The sequence below is a fragment of the Wasmannia auropunctata genome, unplaced genomic scaffold (assembly GCF_000956235.1).
Source record: "Wasmannia auropunctata unplaced genomic scaffold, wasmannia.A_1.0 LD333475.1, whole genome shotgun sequence".
Lineage (NCBI taxonomy): Eukaryota > Metazoa > Arthropoda > Insecta > Hymenoptera > Formicidae > Wasmannia > Wasmannia auropunctata.
Window position 1 is genome coordinate 188858 of NW_012029415.1, and position 24987 is coordinate 213844.

Below are 24987 nucleotides of genomic sequence, written 5' to 3' on the forward strand. Positions count from 1 at the left end.
GGGAGGGGAGGTTGCTGGCCCGTCCACTGTGCTTGCACCAGGAGCGAGACCATTTGTTTATAATTCCTTCGGGGACGCAGCTACGCGCGCGCGGTCGGTCCATCCCGTCGCCTTCTCGTTCCCACCTTTCGTCCTCTCGCTCGGTGAGACGAGCCGAATTTAAATTTCCCGGATTCCGCTCGCCTACACCGCCACCTTCGGGTCTAACGACTTTCTTAACGACCCTCCGTGGAGCCGCCCCTCCCCCTCCTCTATCGCCGCCCCGACCACCATCGTTTTCCCGTACGTACCTTCCCCTATGTCTCTCTACCACACGTTCCCCGGTCTCGGGACAGCTTGATGACGACGGCGCACGGTCCATCCCGTATGCTAACCAGTCGACTTGTAACCGAGATAACTTTGAATTAGTCCGCGATTAAGGGCAGATTCGCGTAAGCGAGGGTGAAGATGGATGGTTAGCACTGGACCTTTACTTCCGTTACAAAGAACTATTTAAAAAAGGGAGAAAAAGGAATGTCGTGAACCAACATTCTCTCACACAAAAAATATTTGTTTATTTAAACATTTATTTAGATTTAAACATTTATTATGAATTGTTAAAATTATTATTGTATCAATAATAATTTATTTATACGACGAATCTATGACGTAATCTAGAAATTGTTATTCGTGTGGCATGCAAAATTTGTTATTTGTTTCAGATCATGAAAAATCAATTTTCCGTTGACCGATAATCTACTAAAAATTTAATTTCTCATTCATAAAATTATATGGGAATAACCAGCACAAGATCGGTAAATTATGTTGAAAGATTAATAGGATCAAAAGAATATTGCTCATTATTATCAGGATTGATTATCGGGAGAAGATATTATATAATCGTATATTTTATGTTATTCGCAAAATTGATTATTTCCAGCATGTAAATTGCAATAGCTTGTAATATTTCATATTTGTGTCATCCATCGCATTTTTCGTAGGAAGAACCGTTTTCCTCTTTTGTCTGTTCCTTTATTGTTTTTTTTTACTATCAACACATAAAACATATATTCTTTTCTTGTCTTCCATAGTCGAGCATCGGATCATTTTTCGTTTTCGCAGTTTGTCCTATTTGCCGCGTGCGCTCTTCCACGCTCGTTGCCGGAAGAAGGGTTGAGAATTTATGCGGGAAATCCAAGGAATTCGCTGGAACGAATCGTCCAGAAACCGCCGGATCGTGCACCCCCGAGATTTCAAAACGATGTTTTACCCGACGTCTAACATACCCGGGATTCCCGTTCCTCGTAGGGAGGAGGGGGGGGGGGACAATAATTTCATTCCGCTCGGCATTCATTCCGTATAATTTTCTGCGCGCGCACGTACGATCGAAGAATTGAACTTCCGGCCGGTGTGTAGCTTTGTATTACAATCGTGACCGGGTTCGTAGTCTCGTACGGAAAGCTCCGGCCGGTCGACGCCAGACATTCCGCCGGGACTAAAGCCCGTGCCATATAGCGGCGCCGGCCGCGGCCGCCGTGCCGTTGCCGTTTTACAAATTTACGCGCAACCCCTTCCGTCGAAGAAGGAACCCGAATCCCCTCCGTCGTATGCCGCTCGCGAAACTTCGTGCCTGCCCTGCGGTCGTGCAGTTTGCATTCTCGGCGTGACTTGCACAGTAAAATTTCATCTCATAATGGCGCCCGACCTCTCTGTCGCCTTACACCTTCTTCTATCTTTTCGCGCCGCAACGGCGCGCGGCGTTGCGACGGTGGTTTCCACCGACGGTGCAGAGTCGTTTCCGTTTTTATTGGACAAGTTTCCCTATAAACAGAAAGCGGGTTCGCGCCGTTTTTGACTGGGTATTTATTACGTTTTTACATTACGTCGTCGTCGTAGCGTTGCACGTGATAATGTCGCCCGTGGGAATTCTTCGCTTCGTTGCAATCCGGCGAAATGAAAATGCGACAACGCATGCGACAATACAACTTTCCGATTTCTCGTAATGTTCGTTTTTCTAAAATACGACCGCGGTTAGTTTTATTTTTTTATTTTTACAATAAAATCGTGATGTATGCCTGCTTTTAATTATTGTTATTAAAAATAAAGGCGCACAACGATAAAATCAAACGCATGAATCTCGCAAGTCCGCTAGGTAAGTTTCGTTAGCCAATTGAATTTCATAGGTATATACCTAGCTACTCTTCGTTCTACGCGAGGAGAGCAGCCTTTAATTAGCGAACGGAGCTGTCAAAGACTGCCGGTAAAATGGGACGAGAACCGCCGCATCTCTTAGTCTACGTAATTGGACGAATCTCGTCGAGGATCGTGTTTCAGAGCGGATCATAGAACGACGGCGCAAGAAATAAACATTTGTAAGAGATGTGATTGGTATCTTTGAGAGTTACTGGTGCATTAACTACGATCTCGCGACGATAGAATCAAGTATCGTTTGTATTATCTATATGACGAGCAGCTCGACGGAGATGACGACGACGACGACTGTGACGATGATGACGAGTGACGCGTAAGCCGATTTGCAAGCGTAAATCATAAATACGCATCACTTTGATTCGCAAAGATGGAAGCTAGTCAAATACACGGCCAATGTTAGTCTTAATTATAACATGTCGCGCGACAGTCAACTATTTTCATTATTAAGTATGTCAAACATAAATTTACCTTAACCTCCAGAGTTTCTAGAGATCGTTATTATCTTAACATTAATGATATTTGGTTAACGCAAGGGGCCGTTTCTAATCGCTTAAAAAAATAAAATTTGTATTATTATAATGTAAATTAACGAGTAACCGATTATAAGTAGAGTATTGTTGAATGGTAATTGTATCGGAAACTAAAAAAGAGCATGCGTTAAAACGGGGTAGATATTTGTAAAGATTTTATTGTTTGAGTCAATACGCAGGGTATCGGCTTTTCTCGGTTGCTGCGAATACAATGGAAAGAGCAACAATGGCTAGGTGTCGTGTCGGGGATTGCCGGAGAAATCCCGTGGAAATCTTGATATGAAACGGATAATGTATGCCATGCATCTGCCGCTTCGCGGCAGCGATGCCGCTACTCCAGCTCTATCTCGCATTTTTTTAAATGGTACCCGAACGGTACCCGAATCCAAACATATATATTCCATTTTTGGTCAATCTTAATTAAATTTCCAATTGAAATTTATTTTACGTATAAAGAGAAATTCTGTAGCGTAGAGAAATTCTACTGATTTAACAAAAATCGTCGGATATTCCCACAAAGGGGACCGGGGTTATGTTATTAACAACTCGAATTATTTTTATTAAATATCCTGCTCTCTGTATTTTTAAATACATCGACACATTCAATCGCTCTCTTTGCTACATCCCTCTCCTATGCTCGCTCATTCGCGGCGCACCTTGTTATAATTTAAAACCTCTCCACCGATGAATGTAAGGCACTCTTCCGTAGAATAAAAACTAAAGAATGTAAGAGAGCGTCATTATACCGTTTGCTCGTGGCAGCATTTGGCATTCTCCTCTTCACGTTTGTACTTCCTGTACAAACGTTCGGCTCTCGCAGCTTTCTTTCTTCCAGTAATCACCGATTTAATTAGGTTAAAAGTGGATCGGTGCACGCGGTGCGTTATAGTTATACATTGATACTTTTGCCGTTTATACCGAGCCTTCCGTTTCTTTTTTGTGCGCAAATATATATTTTTATCAAAGCAATTTGTCCCCCCCTCCCCTCTTTTTTAACTCAAAAGCCGTGGATGAATTCTCCGTAATGAAGACTGTGTAGCAATCTAGCCCGGCATTTGCACGCAATGCTTTTCACTATTCATACGTCAGATTCATGCGCCCGGGAAATTTTTTTTAATTATCCCCACATATTCGTGTAAAGTGCGGAAGAGAAGTTTTCGCTTCTTTCATGTCGATGCGCACGTTATAATTCCTCCGTCTATAAACGCACGAAACACAAACAAGTACTAATTTAGCGTTCGCACATAAAAGCACGTGATATACACGATGTGCGCAAAACGTGAAAAAGGTTGCGTATCGTGCGTTACATAAAATTTTGCTCGCTATTAGTTCGCTGGATATTCGTATGAGCAAACTAGCAATCAAACTTTTCCTCGTTGTTAGTAGAGTACAATTTAAAAAAAAATAATTTCCATGATCATCTAATGTGTCATGTTTATTTATGAAAACTCGATTAAAAGTGTACACCAAAAATTAGAGATATTTTTGATCATATACAAAATTTACGTGATGAAATTTCCTCTTTTCTGGATTTCCGACACGCCGAGCCGAATGTCGTGAAAACAAGACACATGCAGGGAAGGATCATCAAACTGTAATTCAAGGATAACGCCTTGTTCCCCTCCTCCTCCCCTTCTATCGTTCAATCACGTACGGTATTCATCGACCGCGTTGGAATTTAAAACGAACTGTTTGCTCGCGACACGTGCGTGGTTTCCGTGCTCGTCTCCTGTGAAATTCTGTTGTCCCTAAGCGCGCTCGTTTCCAGTCGGGGCACGATTTTTCGGCGTGTTAGCTCCGAGGTCGAAAATGCACCCTCTACGAAGGGACCGGAGTTAATGCCGGACGGGAGGAGAAGGGGGAAGAGGGGGAGGTAGGGGGTGTAGATACGCAAATTTTGTGGGTGAATTCGCCGTAATAGAGCAACGGCCTGTTCATCGCGTATTTTGCGCAGGGGGTAATGTCGCGGGGGACCGAGAAGGGTGGATGCGGATAGCGGGTCTCCCGCACGTGACCACCAACGCGGGATGAGAATGATAGAGAACGACCACTCTATAGTGCGCGTCTGGGAGTTGGGACGCGCTTGGTACATAAATACAGAGTACAGCGACGTCATCAACAATTCATCGCTATTATTAGCGGCGTCCTAACGGCACTCTCTGCAACGGGGGTTCTCGGGGGTGGTTGTAACGGGAGGAGGTGCGCGGAGCGGTCGGAAAATGGCGTGGGGTTGCATAGCAGAGAGAGAGAGAGAGAGAGAGAGAGGGAAAAGCCAGCTTCTGGAACACGACTGCGCGACTACACGAACGTCTAATCTGCATGACTAACTATGCAGTTTACCCCTTGCGACTACACTCAAGTTGTGCCCGTCGCTGTCGGCCCGTTGCCGTTACGGAAATTCGCCGCGTGCCGAAAACGGATCGCGTTATTAACTGGTTACGGATAACCGCGAATGTATTAAATCACGTCGGTTTTACGACGGTCGTTCGCGTGAACAATTTTATCATCGTGACGCGCGAGTTGCTGCTAAATGGATTGTTACATGATACTCAAAGTTTATTATCGCAATACCCGCTTTTATGGATTTTTAACAAGACTATTATTCGATAGTTATGATAAAACAATTATTGCAAATAATTGAAATCTTATAATAAATTTTTTAAAAAGTTTCTCGCTGTTTATTTTATAACAAAACAAAGAAAAAATTTAATCATTGATAATTATATATTTCGATTACAGAATACATTTTTGACTGTGATTTTACACATGACATTAGTGATTCTTTCGTGGCAAAAATATTATTCCTAAGTTATTTAGAGAAAATGAAATGTATAGAAAATTAAAAAAAAATCGCTTTTTATAGCAAGATAGATCAATTTATTCTTTACATGTAAATGCTTTTGACATACTTTACAATATATATTAATAATTCATTTGTAACTTAACAAAAAATAGCAGTGGACAAAGTAAATCGATTTTCGTTAGTAAACATCTAAATTAATCATATAAATTAATAAATTACACGCAACATTTGCTCTTGCAGACAGATTTATTTATTATAATGCGTTACATGTTATAATATATATTGTCGCATTATGTTAAAATATGTTGCAGCAATGGCAGAAATAATCGGATTGATCAATAACGAATGCGTAAGTTGCGTTATTGAACGTATCCATTGTCCCGCTGTTGCTTTTTTATTAATGTTTAACTGCATCACTAATCAATTCCGACCGTTTATGTTTGACTTTCACGAAGATAATCGAATCGGCTAATGGCTCTTATCAAGTCCTCGAACGCTTCATCAATATATATGTACGATATCATGTATTCGTTATGTCTTTATTTTACATTTCGTGCTATCGCCCGCGCTGAATTTAACTCGAAACGCGGAAATGAGAAGGGAAGAGGGGAGGAGTTATGGCTCCATGTTGTTTGTTCGCGTTGAAATTTTTCTCGAGTTTTCCGCTCTTAAAAGAACGTGGTTAAAATGGCATCGCCGTGAGTAATGGCGACGAAGGAAGTGCGCTCACGCCTTAATTTCCACATAGTTAACGGTATTTCGCGAGCGGGAGCATGTACCTGCATTAAGGGAAAGATGTCGGACGTAATCGCATAAAGAGGAACGGATCGCAATTTTTCCTTTCCTACGTGACCTCCTACTCGTTCGTCGTTGGCGTCTCGTGTACGCCGATCCTCACGCTCCACGGTATTAAAATTAATGACGCGATCCAAAGCGCTTGTTCTTTCCTTCTGGGCGTAATGAGCGTTAACATGGCGCGTGCATTTGTATAGACTAGGAACAGGATCACCCTGTGATTAATTGACATTTAATGTCGTTCCGATAATTAAACTGCATCATAAAATAAAGCTTTAACATTTGTTGAGAATTTTTTTATTAAAATGATATATTTTATTATTTTAAATAATATATTTTGAATTAGCTCTTCTTAATTCGCGACTGGTACATTTTTCAGATAGAAAATCTGGAAATTTCATGTCGTTATTGCATCAATTGAGACACATTTATCTGCGAAATAAGGAAACGAGAACCAACTATCGGCTATTGTTTTTTATTTTTCAACGGGGTGCGAAACGTCGCGATACGACGCGGAAGATAGAAAGTGAGACTGCCACATGAACGTTAAGGAAAAGTCGTGACTGTCGGTCGTGTTAACGAGTTTTGTCTAGGTGAGAGACGTAACAATGGGTTACTTTAAAAGTTTCGCGTAGATAGGATGAACGACAAAATTATAGCCGGAGTTAACTTTCGCGAAAGTTTATACGAGTTAACTTGCCTCCGTCCGCCGAAGTCTTCATGCTCGCCGAACGAGCGACGCGACGCGACGCGACGCGACGCGCCACGGCGCGCGCTTTATGGACGTCTGTGAGATCTCACCGCCTTCTTCTTTAATCACTGACAATGTATAAAGTATGTGCATTAACTCCGTTAGCTACTCCAGCAATTTAGTATGCCGCCGCGTGAGGATTAATTAGTATCAGGAAGCCTTGATAACGCGGCTGTCGCGTTAATACCCTCGAAACTTTCACTCCGCCGTAAAATCCTTTCGCATCTATTACGAGAATCCATATATGTGTATATGAGGTGGAAGAAACCACACCGAGTTTCTTGCAGGACACTATGTACACTCTACGAGAATATAGCAGAAAAATATTTCGCGTCCGACACACATACACTAGGAACTCAATTCTCATGCAAATGCAGCACACCCGCGCCTCTTCCTCTCTCTCCCTCCCCCCTCCCCCCTCATTCCTCTGCATCCGACGGCAATCTTTGTTTTATTCCGTGTATTTCAGAGGACGCTAAAATATATATATATATATATATATATACTCCAGGGAAGACTGTCTGCTCCAGCAGGAATCGCGCGCATTAAACTTTTGTTGCTCCACAGGCACCTAAATCTCCTATCTCTCGCCATAAACCTTAATGTCCAAATCGATATTCATTTCAGACCACCTTGCCCGTGACGCTTAAAACGCGTCCTCCACGACGCGTTTCGAATAAAAGTCAAGATCTTTGCGGTATCTGTCTATCGAAACGAAATGTGGGGCAAACTTACGAGGGAGCACCGCCGCGTGGACCCGAACTCATCAATTCAAATAAAACTTTGTGAATATATAGGATGACTCGAGACACGAATAATGGTACGCCTCACTCGTGCCCAACGGTCCTTTAAAGTCTCGGTGTCTAAACTTTGAAGTTGAACGGGCGATACCATTTTCTCGCGTGCAAACCCTGAAGGTAGAATTATAATCTTCAGAATGACCGCAAACGGCATATTGCATTAATTAATAGCGGCACATTAAACACAACATGAATTATACATGGTTCTCAGGTTAAATTGCCAAATTTTAAATAATTCTGTAACCTAAGAAGTCCTTCCTATCGTTCTGTAATTTAAGAAATCAATCGCTCTTAAACAAAATATTTGCGAGCATTGCGAGCAAACTTTTAGAGGAAAATTTTATTTGTTTTGAGGTCCCAAATTGATATTTTAAGTTTGGCGGTATAACCCGGGAACACCCTGTATAAAGAGAATTTTCACAATGGTTTTCTTTTACGAGAATCAATTGATTACTAGAAATCAAAGGAATACTTTCTAAAATTTTATTTTTGACTATTAAACCGTAATTATTAATATATATACCATAAATATACCTTTCATTTGAAAGATTAATATTCTTTTAATTAATGAACAGATACGTGTTGATTACATGCATACATATTTTTTCGTTAGATTTTACATTCCGCATGCAATAAGATATTTAATCGTACAACGACTATATTATGAACATGATGGGGAAAAAATGCGCCACGCACGATGATGCAGCGTGAATGCCTCGACGCGACGTCCTGACGAACCGCTGGTATTCCTATTCTTCCTGAATTTCCGCGCAAAACGTAGGTTCGCCCACAAGAGCGTATACGGACATTAACCCACCGTCACGCGAGGAATTTCGCCGATCGACTTTCCAGAAGAAATTCGGCGTTACGCAAAGCTACGCGCGAGAGAACGGCGGTATATTCCGGGCACGTCTCAAACGCGAAGAAGATCCCGTCGAGCCCCGGCGGAAGGGAATTCTCCTTTTCCGTTCCAAGTGGGTACTCGAAGAACGGAGGGGGAAACCGTCTTGGTACTCCCGTATATGAGCCGCGAAAATCGCGGCGCTTTATAACGCTACATTAACCGGCAATCTTCTCGGCCGTTGCACCATGCGACGGTGGTATCCGCGAATCCGTTCTTCGGAGATGGCGAGAACGAAACGTCGATAAAACTTTTAATTACTTTCGTTTTGAAGAGAAAGGGACACACCGGCCTTTATCGATCACCGTGATATTTTTGAAAAGTTGTTGCACGCGCTCGTATATCCGAAAGGAAAGGACCTTTCTAAGAGTGTAGGCATATAACGCGCGTGATCTCTTTCTCAAAATGCTCATTTTACGGTATATCGTTCACTTATAATTATGTTACGGTTGTAATTAGCTCGCGTATTAAAATTACATGTCGCCCAATTGTATACCAGATACAGATGCCTGGCGGAGTTATCCCGCCGCGCGCTATAAATATTTAATTAATTAATCTCGGCGAAACTTCCCTCTCTTGTAGTTTATTGAACTTACGGCGGCTTCTCTCCGTCCTTCTCCTTTTTCACTCCACGAGCTCGGTTATCTCGGTTACTCACGCGGAAGGCTTAATTAGAGCGACCCTTTATACAGTTACACCGGAGAGCAACGTCGTTAGATCTTTGTTGGACCTTTCGCGATGAAAACAGGGGAAAAGGGACGATACCGCTCCGGAGACCGGTAACGAAGTTCGCGGGGCGTGCTCACCCAAGACAGGATGTTACGGGCGACGTGAGTTCTGTTAACTCTCAGAAACCCGAGACGCGCGGCGGGGTGAGTTCCGAGTTTTCGTGTACCGCTTTCCTTCCTTTCCCGCCGGGTTACTTCGTGTCCGTTTCGTCCTCCCTCGGCTTTTCTTATTACTCCTTCGAGTCGGTCCTCGAAGAGAGAGAGAGAGAGAGAGAGGCGCGGCCAGATTCGAGAAGCGAAGGAGGAACGGACACTGTGGAGAAAGCGAGTATACTATTTACAAGTTTTAAGAGAAATATTAAGCGAAGAGACTTTGCTTCCCCCCCCCTCTCCACCGCGGCGATGAGGGGGAAGTTGAGTTATCGGTGCACTTTGCATAATTTATCCCTGCGTAATGCTCTCCTCTCTGCGGGCCGGAGAGGTAGTTCCCGCATCTTCCGGCGCGGCGAGGCGACATCGATCGAGAGCTCGGGCATTGTTACGTGTGTTTATTCGCTACTCCTAGTGTGTCGTGTAAACAACACGATGCACGAACCATCGATCAAACCGAGTGCCATTAAAACGCGATATATTCTTTGAATACCGTCAAAATCTACCGTCGGAATCTCAGCGATCGTGCTCGGCGAGATGTTTACTTGAAACCCAAGGTCGATGAACCCTTATACGCGTGACCCTAAAATTAATTGAGATAGTATAGTTCGGGAACGGGAAAATACACATATATACTTGCACATTTCTTTACTCATTTTATCATTTTGACAAATAAAAATAATTAGATTTTTCGATTCCAATGTATATTTAATGCTCTCGGAATTACTTCAATGTTCGTTGGAAATGTACGTCCTCTTGGCGAGGAGATGTAAAAATGCGACTTAATATTCCGAATTCCGCGTGCAGTAGGAATAGAAGACGAAGCGTCAAGAAAAACGAAACGTATTTGCGGGACGTGACGAGATATTGAAAATCCTGCGAATCATCCCCATGAGAATGCCAGGTCGTGCGGCCGTGTCGCCAAGAAAAAGGCGTCTCCCTCGGCAGCTCGACGATTTGTTTACATCGTGTAAAGACGAGCTGCTTTTGATTGCCGCGAGGCCACAAAAGGGGAGGGGGTATACGCCCCCGTTAGATGGTATCGCCATTGAGTCTCTCATCCCGCGGTATTCGCGCGAAATCTTAACGGTAAAGTGCGAACTTCATCTCCCTGACGGAAAAACCGCCTTTGTGCGGCGGTGACGGCGATGGCGATGGCGACGATGGCGGCGGTTGCGGAAAGTGTCGAAACGAACGACGAAAATTCGTTCTGTGTGTGCCGGGGATATAAAACGGCTATATTGCCCCGTAGTCATACCATCGATAAAAGCAACGACGCGAACGCATGGCGTGGCGTGGCATGGCGTGGCACGCGGTTAATCGAACTGCGACGAGCGGCTCGACGCGCACCGTTCCGAGCTCGTAAACTGTATAAAAAGCACCACTAATCCGTTTGTTACATTAACGCGATGAATCATCGTGCGGTCTTTGAGGGAAGACGTCGTAAAAACCGGAGGACCTCTACCACCCGCGGTGGTGCGAAGTCGCGCGAAAGGAGAGTGCGGCTCCTATAATTGTAAGTCGGATAATTAAATGCAGCGTCGACGACCCGTCTGGTTTCACATACAATCAGCGAAAGGAACATAAAATTACGAAATGACTTGGACAACAGCAGCGGGCTGCAGGCGATCTCATCTCGCGCGAGGTGTTATACCATTTTATGCACGCGCGATACGATAAACGGAATAATAGAGTAGGATAGACCAGTAGAGATTTCCGGCTCTCTCTCTTTTTTTCTCCTCTTTCGGGGACGGGGTAGGTACATCTCATTTGCAGTTTCGCGGCAGCAATCAGTGACCGACGTACAAACGACGAGACCGCCGCGTTTGCGTTCGCGATAAAAGGGAATTTACACCCATCCCTGGGTCGCGAGAGGGTGCGTGAGCGGAATTTCGCGCGTCCTTATCGAACGTAGCACTTTAGGGCACGTAAAACGTGAAAGCATCAGATGGCATATACAGATCCACTAAGCCCACCCCGAGATAGAGACTATTACGCCATTACTATACTATTACTGCTCTTACTACAGTTACGCGGTATATGCATGATTGTAATTGTATTAAAGGGATACGTATGAAATGTTTTGCCTCGCGCCGCGCCGAGCGTTGCGGACAGAAAACTGTTAGACAAGATAAATGCTCGCAAAAAGAAATTAGTAGCTCTGAAACGTAAACCTTTTTCATGCGCTCCGCGCATTAATCTAAAAACGAACACAGTTTTACTTGTTTTTACATAACGTTTTAACATTATCAGAGATTTGCTGAACATTATCATGCAGGCACCGCAGAGAACGGATCCAGGGAGGTCATTCGATATTATCGTTGTCGGGCATAGCCGGAATGAATCGCTCTCACGAAATGATCCTCACGAAGTGAGTCAGTAGTTCAACTGTGTTATCTATCTATAGCGAAGTTACGTTTCGCATCCTAAATATTCGTTCATAAATCATGGGATCCCGTTATTCCGAACGAAATTATGCACTATGAATCATTCATACGCGAATTTAAGCCCAAAATTAGATCTGCAAATCTTGCAACCGCTAAAGTCGTTACACACGATGGAATAATTGTAACAATCACATTTTATATAATTGTAGCAATCACTGCAATTATATGACACAGCCGATATATTTTCTCTAAATTTTCTGGAGTGAGATTCACTCCAAAAGAGTGAAAATTCATTCCAAAGGAGTGAAAGTTCACTCCAGAAAATTTAGAGAGTTCATGTTAATTACTAATTATCAATGACCGTAAATTCATTGAAAAATTATCTTTAAAGACCGTTTGAATGATTATTCAGGAAGCCGCGGAACGATTATTATCGTAACAATTGCAACAATTATGTAAAAGCGCTGCATTCTTCAAAATGAGACACACACACACAACTCGTCAGTAATCTATTTCCATGTACAAAGCGACATGGAAACCTTTGGCGAAATATCGAATACCATCAGTATGCCCTTCGGATAGCGGGACACTAGCACGTACGCCAAATAACCGAGGCAATTCCAGAAATGAAATTCCACGTACGTAGCACTAAATCGTAATTAATATCGTGTTTCCGCCAAACTAGCTCGTTAATCAGATTTTATTCCGTGCAAGGGCGCATTATTATGACGATCGCATAACCGAGAACGTGGCTCATTACGCAAACGGCGCGGCGGGCGCAGTGCCGGTGCACATGTGCGCGTGTCCGTGAAAACCGCGTGTGCGAAAGCACTGTTGATAGCGCGAGTGCAGCTGAGATAGCCTCCAAAGGGATAATCCCCTTTCGTAAGAGCTCGACGAGGGAAAGAATTTATTAATGGGACGTGAGCACTCATTACCTAACGCTTATCAGCGACGGAGATTTGTCGCGCGCAGTATAGTAAGACGAAGTCTCTTCTAAAAATCGTCTAACCGATTTGAAACGCAAAGATAATATTCGCGATCGGAAATTACGAAAATTCTGAAAGGAGCAAACGGTCTAAAATACACAAGTTGAGTCATTTCATAGCACGTTTTCACAATTTTAATTTAAAATCGACTAAACCTTAAACTATAATCTTCAAAAGCCTTATCTTAATATAAAAAAATCTTATTCCTGAAGAGCGTTTAATTTTATTAGCTGCATTTTTTCACGAAGTAATTTAATTTATTATTATTTGATAATGTGAAGCTCGTGAACGTGTCATTAATAGATAGGGGCATATTAACGATATTCTTCAGCTTTACTTCAGCAGCTCATCGTGTAAATATCCGTCTTTTGAGATTCACCGGGATCAACGAAGGACGAGACCCTTGATTCGTCCCAGAATCGAAGAGCGAGAAAATGCGGGTGATTTGCTCCCCGTGCCAATCGCCGAGCGGCAGGAGCTTCACGAAGAAGGGCGGCGCCATTTGAATAATTTCACAGGAAATTACCACTTGACACTGGTTGCTCCTAGATCCTGGAGGGATAAGGATTTTCCGACTCTATTTGTCGAGTGCGCGACTCCATTATGTGACGGGGAATATTAAAATTCAAAGGCAGACTCGTCCCGATAAAAATGCGATATCGTAACGAAGGGAAACGCGATACGGCCGTCCGACGTGGAGAAAAAAAGAAAGAGGCAATTCTGAAAAGAATGCGATATGGTGTAACGAGAGCGCACAGCCGTGAAAAGAAGTTCGGATAACGAGTGAGGTAATTACAACAGTCGCGTTCACAAAATCGCATACGGCAAAATCCCGCGCTTTGTAATTCAATCGGTGTATCCGCGAATTTGAAAGTGCTCAAGAACGCGGCATTATCGTGCCGCGCTTCGTTATGCGCTTCGGGTGTTTTCGCGTATCATGCAAATGCTCGCTCTGCACTGCGACAAAGAGAAAGGATCTCTTTTTTCCTCCCTTTTCTCGCACCGTTCTGCCCCCCTCCCCCTCCCCCAACCTCTCCCGATCCCCGTCGACCGGTGCTCGGACATTGATTCGCGCGTAACATAATCCGAAAGCACCGGAAACAAATGAGCGAGCCGGGCGAGTGAAACGAAAGACGGCTAAACGAGAGTAAAGATAGAAAATATACATTAAAAAGAAAAAAGAGAAGGAAAGAAGACGGTAGGGTGGTATAGGGCGACAGAGGAAGGAAGGGTATGACAATGGGTAGTCGGGGGCTGGTGAGCTCTCGAGGGCTGGCGTTTATTAAATCAACAAAAGCCCCTCGGGGGATGGTTTTCAGATGCGAGTACTACATCTGCTACAGAAAGCTTTCCGTCGTACTTGTCCTGCCTCCCACCCTAGCTTCCACCCTCAAACCAACCATCTCGCGTTCTCTCTTTCTCTCCTTCGCTCCCTCCCGCCTTGCCCGCCTCCCCTGGTCTTCCGTCAGTCGCGCTCGTTTCTCTAACCAGGCTCCTCCTTCGTTACACTTTGCGGTTTGTTCTGGTTGGCGATTACGACACTGATAAGGGGAAGATTCGCCCCCGGGAGAGAAAAACCCTTCGGGTAGTCAAAACCAGAAGTGCCGCGACGCTCCTAATGAATTACTTCGGATTTAAGACGCCTTCCTGTCTTTCGCCGCGTTTCGCCCTCGGCTTTTGTCAAGCTTCCGTCATTAATACCGAATCCGTTTTGTACGTTATGATTAGATTTTAACCGATAATAGCGATAATTGTGTATCGCAGTATGATTAATGAAAGATATTAATAAATCAATCGTGATTTACATGCTGCTATATTATAAAATAATAATTAATGTGTTTTTTTTTTCTAAGACATTACGAAATAATGAGCGCTGCACAGAAACATGTTACAGCGTGTAAAAGAGCTGTACGCATATTTCTGATTCAATAATATATAATAATGACCCACACATACACACACCGCGCGCGCAATTTCGTAGTTTATAATAACTCAGAAGAAATAATGCAGAAAAAAAGATGGTTGAAAAACCCGTGTTAGGAGCAAGAAACGCCGCTCAAAATATCAGTTGTCTGATAAGAGTTGATTACTCGTGAGCGCTCGTTTTATACGTGATTACTTTTTCAAATCCAATATTCTGCCGAGAATGCATTAGCGACGCGCGAGAAACTAATTAAACGGATATCAATTATGCGCGTCCGCGCGAGCGACTCGTGTGTGTCTCCGAGTACGTTACCCCGTTCTATTTTCGTTTGTGGAGATGCACCGATATAAATATATATTTTTCGCGACGGCACTGCGCGACGAGAACGGTACCTCGATCGTCGTCGCTGCGACAGTAAAATAACGCAGACATTGAGTATACCGGACACGCCGTTATTAATGTGCTGGCCATTTCCTATCGTCACAAATTATTATCCGTATTATGAGGTTGGCGAACGGCGAATGTGTTTACATCGCGCGGCACATCGGAACCAATCGATAGCCGCGTGCATTACTCCCTGAGCTTGAAGTAAACAAATCCAAATAATGATTCTTGAAAATCATCGATGAAATCCTTAGGAGAGCGCGTTTCCCCGGTGCTCCGTCGACATCGCGAATATACGTGTCATCTGCGAAACTCGTGATCGCGGAAATTAGGGCGGTCTCAATCTCCACTAAAGAGCTGCGCAACAGTATCGCGGCACGTCATCGTCTCGAATCCGCGTTATCGCGGGTTGAGCGAGTCTCGCTTAATTAGCATTAAGACTTGAACAGGCATTAAATTGTAAATCCGTTCGCTCTCCGCTTAAACGGCCGAGCAGCGAGATGCTCCACAAAGATGAATCTCTGGCTGGGCTTTTTAGATCTCTGCCTGGGAATCTGCGCGTCTTAGTAAGTTAGCCAATTAAGACGGGAAATGAAGTAGTCGGTGAAACGGTTTTATTGCATGAATAGAAAACCGATGAATATTATTATTTAGCTGCAGTAAAATTGTTAGAGCGCACTCCCTTCGCGCGATATGATATAGACTGATCCCTGCGTGTTATCGAATACTGCATCTTTTTAAATATGCAACTTTGATATGTCATTCATCTTCGTCGCGTAAAAAGCAGGCATAAAAAGGAGTCATTAGCATACGAGCCAAAGGATAAAACATCGCCGATGGCATTAGCCTGTACACAATGTAGAATATATTTAAATATAGATTAATATATTATAAAATGATGTACATTGTATTTGATAATGCGAAATTCAGTCGCAGATAACGTAATGTAAAATGTTCGCAAATAACGAGTAGTCATTCGCTAATGAGCAGCCGGAAACTTGCATTTGAGAAACAAGTGCCGCTTTGAGAGTATCTCTGGTGAAAGAAGACTAAACACTAGAGATCAGACAAACAGGAAGCGGTCCGCGGTTGAAGAGACTAAAAATTACTTCGGTATCTCTTCCAGCTCGTCGCTAGCCGAGACGCGCGGAATGTTTCCGGTTTCCTTTCGAAGCATCGGATGACGAAGGGAAGGCCGCGAGAGGAGGGTTTGAAATATATCAAGTTTAGCGAGGCCGCGGATGATTGTATAACATCGTCGGTCGGTCCGGGATACTCTGGATGAACGCGAGAGAGGAGAATCAACTGTATTATATAATCTTTTCGCACGGCGAGGGAGTCAATGATCCGTCGCTGTCACAGTACGTTTGTATCCCTCTCCCCGTCGACATTTCAATCTTAACAAATCCGCCGACACAATGGCCTTCTCCTCCTCCTCCTCCTCCTCCTCCGCCCGTCCGTTCCGTTTCTTCTGCTTTTCACCGTCAATATGGGTGCAGCCGGTGTGTATACGGGAAAAGAGAAACGGGAGCAAAACGAGAGAAGAGCTCGGCTTCTCTCTCCGGTCCGGGCTAAAAATACACCTCTTCGCGCGCGCCACCCCTCCCGACTTTCCCCCCCGCCCTCTTCTCTTCCCGATCTTTCTCCCTTCCTCTTTCGCTTCGTTCCTTCCTCCTCGCTTTTTCTGGATCTCCGTTCCACGCGTTTACCTCGCTCGCAGTCCAGTCGACTCCCTCTGTCCCTCGCTTGCACCAAACCGTCGCTCTCTCTCTGGCTATAAATAAAAAAAGAAAGAAAAAAGAAAAAATAACGAGAGCGTCGCACGCGCACGCGCGCGCGCGCGCGACGCGGGTGTCTCGGGTGTAGAATAATTAGAAACAGCCCCTCTCGGCTCGTCCGCAGAAGAGAAAGCTGACAGCGCAAACGTTTCCCACCTCGCGCGGTTCCCTTATTATTAAAACCGAATTTTAATGGCGTGTTTTCTTTCTTCCAACTCCGCTTCTCATAAATCACGTTTCAATTATTCGACGATTACGTGCGCTTCGCACAATTTTATTATACGTAATTAGCATTCAGACGCCACTAGAATTATGAGTCGGAGTCCAGTGTACGTTCTTCTCTTGGCTCTTCGCCACGTCGCCGCGCGCCGAGTCGAGGATCCCGCGAAAGCGGGACCGGAAATCTAATAAAGAAGGGAAAATATGCTTCGGAGGCGGACGCGAACGTATATTTCGAAAGTTCGGCGAGATTAGCGTACTTGCATGAGCGCGCACGTATACAAGTTGTGCATACGCATCGTTCGCGTGACTCTGTACGCGATCTTACTTGGAGGGGCGCTGTTACGTGGCCCCGTTCCGCGTCTGGCGAAGTCTGCCTCACCTCCGGCGAAGTTCCAAGACGTTCTGTCGGCGGTGTCTAAACGCGGGAACTTGTCGAGAAATCTGCGGTATATTGTGTACGTCGTGCATAAAGTTATATTGGACACACCGCGCGCTGCGCGCCCATACGGGCGACTATACAGTCGCAGTCGCTCACGATCAGATCTCCGCGGGACTTGCATGGGTCGCATCAGAGCATCCAGGAGCTCACTCTCTCCCAGTCGGCAGAGTGCCAATCGGCACTCATTATAATCACTAAAATGTATTTATATATGTTTTATTTGTTTATTTGTTAATTTATTTAGGAATACATTTTAACGTTATACAATTTTACGGTGACAACGTATCATTAGTATGTTGTCGCTTCTTCTCGAAAGATGAAGACATAAAGACATCTTGATTCTCGGATGCTTGAAAGTGATTATTTACCGAAGTTAGTGGTCGGTTAGTGAATCTATCCTAGCGTATTCAGGCACATTTACATCGCAGGCCGGCGCTCACCGCGCGGAGATATTTTTGGGCCGGCCTATGCGGCGCTGGATGATTCACGCCACGGGGAGAGAGGACGCTCAAACGTCTAAAGAGATTCTGCCAGAGGGAACTTAAAGATGGATGGAGTACTGCGTGAATACACCTCAAAGCGCGTCCACGAAATGGTACACAAAGTATCTTAAACGATGTTTATCCCGCGGCACCGTTATCGGTCCTACGATACCGTCGTATCGGGGAGTGACGAGGGAAATCATTCTTTCCTGTCTCTGTTATGAAGTCTATTAGCATACGGGAAATAGGCAAACTTTCGTATACCCCCGAACTGCCTTTTGGCTTCCCGATAGCTCCGGGACAATCCCTTTCCCGCGAATAGCCCAAACTTTCGACGTGTATCATCGCCGCTGAATAAAAGCGACGTGGGGAAACATATTATGGAAAACATATGGCCGTAATAATCCCGCCGCTCGTACGAAATAAAAATCTGAATATCGATCGGCGCTTTTTGTCAGGAGAATAATTCATCGTCACGGGATTATTGCGTCAGTGCACGGTGTCAATGCGACACTTTGTGTATTATTATGGAAGAGCCGCTGTTTATCTAAACGCGCGCGCTATTGCAGACAATTGATGTGATACATCTACGTCAAATATAATTTTCATTGAATTTTTTTTCTTCAATATTTCAGCAAAGTGAAATGCCAACAATCGTGACATTGTTAAGTATATTTTTAAACTTAAAATTAGATTCGTTATATAATCGAAACGTTTGAAAAGTGTGTCGCGAAATTGTTTTAGAAAATATTTCACGTTTCCGCAAGCCAGGCAAAGACATTTATAAGATTTTCGCTGTTAACTGATGTAATTTGCTTTACTGCTGAAAAAAAGATATTTGCTCGCCATTAGCGTAGCGTCTGCCGTGCATTAGCGACGCTATTATTATCGTGTTTGCCTTGCAGATACGCGCGCGGTAACAGCGCGTCTCTTTGTTCCTCGTGAATATGTTGCACAGGCAAGTTGCTCGTAACTGATTGTGAGCAAAATACGTATCTATTCCGACCCGGTTTACTTATGACTGTTTCAATACGTTTATACTTGATTTTCGATTTAGTTAAATGTGATTTTTTTTAAACATACCAATTTTTCACAAATACATGCGAACTAAAACGTTCCTTTATATTTTATGTCATCTAATTTAGTCTTTCATTAAAATTATTCGATTCGACTATAAATGCTCAACAACGACCAAAAATGCTCTTATCATTTTATCTTCGTCTTATAAAATCCATAAATATTATTTGAGGGATCTGTCTATTTTTATCCAAGCGAGATTTATCTTTATACTTGCGCGCTGTATAAAGTATAAAAAATGTATATGGCATATCATATATCTAGAGTCGATAACGCTTTAAAAAAAAAAACATAATCGTAACTGTTGCGTGCGCCTCCACTTAGCTCCGGAACTCAGGAACAAGAGATAAAGAGAGGGGAAAAGGTGGAAGGAAAATACCGAGGCTGAGAAGGGTAGCAGCGGTAGGAGAAGAAAAAATCGAATTAAATCGACCGGAGCCATGAAGGGGAAAAGCAACGGTGGCGGCGGCGCGCGCGCAGCAACAGTTTTACGATTCGGGGTTGCGCGGCTGAAGGAATGGCGGAAACGACGGGGGGTGTATATACGGCGAGAGGACGAAGCGATGCGAATTCCATTCCATTAGTCGGCCGTTAACGATCGAACGTGTTCGCTCGTCCGTGTGCACGCAGGATATATCCACGGAGAGGTCTTTCGTGGAGGTCCTGCGGAATGTGTGCAGAGAGAAACCTGCCTGTACCATCCTCTGTCCCCTCTGACCCGAACCACCCCTCGTCGGGCCTCGTTTTCCTCGCGTCCGCGATTTCTCTCCGGGACGGCGTAAAGGATTTTCGATTACGTTTTGTCACCGCTTTTGTTCCGTTTCTGTTCTGTTTCGAGCCCACTTGACGTCGCCCTTTCGTATCACGCGGAAAAAAATGTCATGCCTTCTCTCCAATTCTTTATTTTACCGGTATTCGATCTTCTTTCCCGGGGCCAACCTATACATCTTTTTCCGATTTCTCGTGTTGCGTCCCTCCTTAGTCGCGTGCAAAATTACATTCTTGCGAAATTGATTTAGCAGGTTGGACCGCAACATAGTTATTAAACTTATCATCGAGATAAACCCTAATGCACTTCGTGATTGGAAGTAAATATATTCAGATAGTTTATTTATTAAACGAAGAAAGGCGAGCAGATATATATATGTATATAAAACTTCAAAAAAATAATCTATTGCATCTCCGATTACGCAAGAGAAACTAATTATAAAAATATAATTATTTGTGATTAATTGGTTCACGTTCGATTATCGGTAAAATGTTTTTCTTTTATTTCATTTCAATTCACTCGTGTAAGAAAGTGCAATCGTTTTTAGCTTCGCATCATGTTCGAACAAGATATTTCAGGAAGTAATTTCGAGCCGCGGAACATTACTGTCGGCGTACGAAAACGATTCGGCAGAAGAACAAAACGCGGCCGAGGTAGGGAACCGCAGCTCTCCGGATTCTCCTCATATCATGCCCGCCGACCGCGGTTTCTCGACTCCGCTGGAGCTTGGAAATTGAATTTCGGCGGCGCGCGCGCGGCTTTCTAATTCGAATTTGAGGTTTCTCGCGGAACGCTCGTACATTCGGCGAAACGGCCGGATCAGGTCTAACGGCGGGATTTATTCGACTTCACGACGGAAGAAAGGGATGGCTAGTGCCAGCGGAGGTGGGAGGTGGGCCGAGCGAGGTGAGGCGAGGCGAGAACGAAGGGTCGCGACCACAGACACCAACCGAAAGCGCGAAACTATAGAGACTAACTGGTAGTGAGAAGGGATGCGAGGGATTTATGGACCGACGAAGACTTACGACACCTGTTCGTGTGTCTACAGGGTGTCGCCCAACTAGGAGTGACTAAGATCAGATAGTCAGATCAATCTGCGATCGATGTAATAGCGAAACAACAGTTATCGCTTAACACTCGATTGTATTATAGTCTTACAATTAGTGCAAAATCTCAGATAACAGATATCTTAAATTAGTTGAAGGAATTATTTAAATAAAAGTCGGAAACTGATAGCCTCCGGGACACCTCGTGTATCCTGCAGCCACTTTGAGGGCATCCATGCACAAGCGACGACATTTCAAATTCGCGTCAGACGCGGCATCACAGTCGACTGCAAACGCCAGCGGCGTCATGCGATAATTCCCAACTTCTCCAATTATCGTTTCATCCCCCCTTCCCCCGTCGTCTTCGCGCTGCTGAGGAAAGGAGGTCGAAAGAGAATAAACCCGGGGAATAAGACTCGGGCTGACGTTGCCCGAATCGCGCGACCGACCCGCAAACCGCCGGGAGAAATAAGTATTCGCCGTGATCGGAATCGCGCGGAGACCTGGAGGGATTTGATCGAATTAAAGTTTCGGCGGTGACGGGCGAGAGACCGCCGTACACTGGGGAATCGATGGAATGCGCGAATGTCAGCGAGAGAAAGAGAGAAAGCGTCGAGAGGTCTCATTAATGTGACGCCACTCGTCTGCGGATGATCCGCGCGTTGCTCGCGCGTAGATTTGAAATAATCAGAAAAATCTCGCTCTTTTATCGCGTTTTTTTTTTAATGACAGGATTCGAATCACACAGGGAACGATTTAATCTAATTTTCATGATGCCGCGTTCGATTAAAACTGCATTTGATAGGTATGTAAAGAGGCGAAGTATTTTCGACGTGTCGTTTTACATTTCAATTTTCGCTCGAAATGCGAGCCGGATTCGAATGCGTCGCAAATGAGACATCAGCGTTTCGAATTGGATGATAACTGCTCTGGAAAAACTGCTTTTGGCACGTACAATCGCTCTATTCCTTTCATACGCCAGTTACACAAATAACTTAAGGCTTTTACCCACCGCTGCAGGCAGTCGAGACTGCAGCAGTCGAATCCTAGAATAATAATTGTAAGTTCTTCGATGTTTTATTCATCGCTGTATACTATGCAAATTTTTAGTTGCAAATAAAACATGAACGTATCTCTCGGTGATAAAATATGTATGCCTGGAAGCACAATCGAGAGAAATGAATACAAAAATTGTCCCGGACAAAGTGCTATGGCGCGAATTCTAGGATCGAAAGTTGCGCCGCGTTCTGTTTTCCGCAGAACGGTTCTGTGATGCTGCACACAAACTACTCACCAATCAGCTTGCCGAACTGCGCTGGAGGCTTCCACTCCGGATAATGTCTCGGGAATCGCGCTCTCGACCAGTAGGTCCTCAACATGACCTTGTAGAGCGCCAGCTTGTCCTGCTTCTCCTGCTTCTCCTGCCGGTCCTGGGCGTACGAGCCGCATTGGCCGTGCACGGAGAGGAATCTCGTGGCGAGCAGGAGCAGCAAGAGCACCGACCACCGGTGCCACGTGCCAGGGGACATCTACGGGGGACAAGAAAGGTGAAAAAAATGAAGAAAGTCGTTGTCAAGCGACCTATTAACTTGGCTGACGCGTGCCAAGGTATGCGGCACGTGTTTAACGTGTCCACGTGTACCGCTGTATACTTGGAACGCTTCGAAACGCGTGCGATGAGGAATTCGACGTGCGAGTGCTCGCGCGCGCGCGCGCGGGCGTTATTCTCGACAGTTTCCCGAGCGTGTGTTTCCAACAAAATATTAAAAGAAATGTGAAACTTCTCTAAAGTGCTCCGTACAAGGAAACGTCAAGGAAAGATAAAGTTGCGCAACGACCTACAAGTGCAGCTACTCCGGGTAGTAATTTCTACCGTTACTACTACATAATACCGTCCGGGGAAAATATAAAGCTTATCTCTTATCGGGGAATGGACTGAAATAGAATAAAGTGGGGTAACAATTCATCATGTCCCGGTGCCGCGCAATCATCTGATATTTCCGTCGGCGAGAAAAATGTCTCGTTTTAAGGTCAGGACTATAGGCGTCAAACCATTACATGCATGTCCTGCATAATCACGCGTGTTATCGCATAATCGCGGCGTTCGAATGCAACGAAGAATAACAGTAAAATATCTTCATTTATCTTCACTATAGACATTTTTCATTATAAACATTTTTCATTATAGACATTTTTCGAAATTTTTACGACAAAATATTTCGAATCGCTATGTGTGAGTTAAAGCTCTTTTAAATTGTAATTTAATATTTGACTGTTTTCACGAAATTTTCGAGGAAAAATCGATTCTAACCGTCATTGGCGAACCAAATCATTAGAAGGAACTCTTGAAAGTCAATCTCGATTGTGGTAACGAATGCATGTTGCCCTCGTGCGATACGTGGAGGCACATATGATGATTCAGAATAGTTCAGAAATGAGTGCACACCGTCCGCAAATTGTATTGTTAAGCAGCTCCGCGAGTGGTAACCCGGTTTCCGCGCGGTAAACAAGATTGATCCGCAGGGCGCAGGCATGTCGCGACGAAAGAGAGGAGACGCGCCGCCGCGCGCGTTTCCCCGCGTGACTGCTGAATAATTCAGGTGGTGCGGAGAGCTCAGCAGGGGGAGGGGTGATTCCGGGGGGTCTTTTACATGGACGTAATCAAAAGGATAACGCGGTATTATCGCGCGGGCGGATAAAGTGCCCGCCGCGCGTAAAAGGTGATGCTCGGCGAACCCGCGCCGTTACGTCCCTCGCGGTCCATCGCGCGTATAGGAGCGCGTGTCGATTTCTTTCCTAAGTGAATCCATTATACTTGATTGTGAAAAGAGAGAGGTCGAACGTTCTTCAATTATCATCTTATCCATGGAAACGATTGGGAAAAATGCTCGCCGTAAAAGCCGCCACCGCTCCCGCCTGTGCTCCCGCATACGTATAATGCTCCTCGCGAGTCGCATAAATCACGCGGTGCTTTAAAACTCCGTAATCTACCGATTGAAAATCGACCAGGAATCGGTCGGTTGTCCCTCTTCCCAATTGCGATTATGCGAAATTGCACGGGTACGCGATCATATCCCGCGGGCAAGCGAGTGCGGCGTGTTCCTCACATGTTTACGTATGTAGATTTGCGCGCGTTCAAAATTCAAATCGCATCCAAATCACTTCCGATCGGTCGACGCCACTCGACGTGTCGCGAGTCGTCGAGATCTCGAGCCGATGGTGACGTTCTCGACTTTTTTTTTGTTTTTTTTTAGCTGACCACTCTAAGGAAAATCTCGACGCTGGAATCGTTCCAGGGGGAATTGATGGGTTATGTTACTCAATATTTTAACAAATATTTCTGTTTATCAAATCAAATTTGTAATACCGTGATACGAAAATATTTATAAAAATATTCTGTTATCTTTACATAGGAAAATACGAGTATATTTATATGCAAGACGAATTTAAAAAATTACGCGCTTTTTTTATGAAGATAAAATAAATTTTATAAAAATGCAAGTATTAAAATAAAATAATTATTATTTCTGCTCTTTGCTAATAAATTGTACGACAAAATTCTAAAAGTTATAAAATAACAATAAATGTCGTTGCGCACTTCGATTGTCACTTGTATAAGGCATTGAGCAACTAACTAAGTTATTCTTGTGAGACTAAATATTCGTACAAATATATCTCTATGGCATAAGTATTGAGAGTCGTACGCTCGAAAGTATTGCCTATTTACGGTCTTAATGCTTGGAAAAACTTCTTTCTTAAACGTAACTGCAAGATTTCCGTTTTTAAGATGAGCGTTCTGTATCTCGCCGCTAGCCTTTTTAGAAGGACTAAAAAGTAAACGA

General features: G+C 44.2%; 1 protein-coding gene and 1 long non-coding RNA gene across 2 annotated transcripts in view; one reads left to right on the plus strand and one right to left on the minus strand.

The window, feature by feature from the left end:
- Nucleotides 1-24987, plus strand: part of LOC105460011 — a 186073-nt gene that overhangs the window by 149044 nt on the left and 12042 nt on the right. The window lies entirely within an intron of this gene.
- Nucleotides 1-24987, minus strand: part of LOC105460010 — a 161157-nt gene that overhangs the window by 132644 nt on the left and 3526 nt on the right. The window contains exon 2 of the mRNA XM_011706437.1: nt 22440-22674. Coding sequence (XP_011704739.1) covers nt 22440-22674 — 235 coding nt within the window. The remainder of the gene's footprint in view (nt 1-22439; nt 22675-24987) is intronic.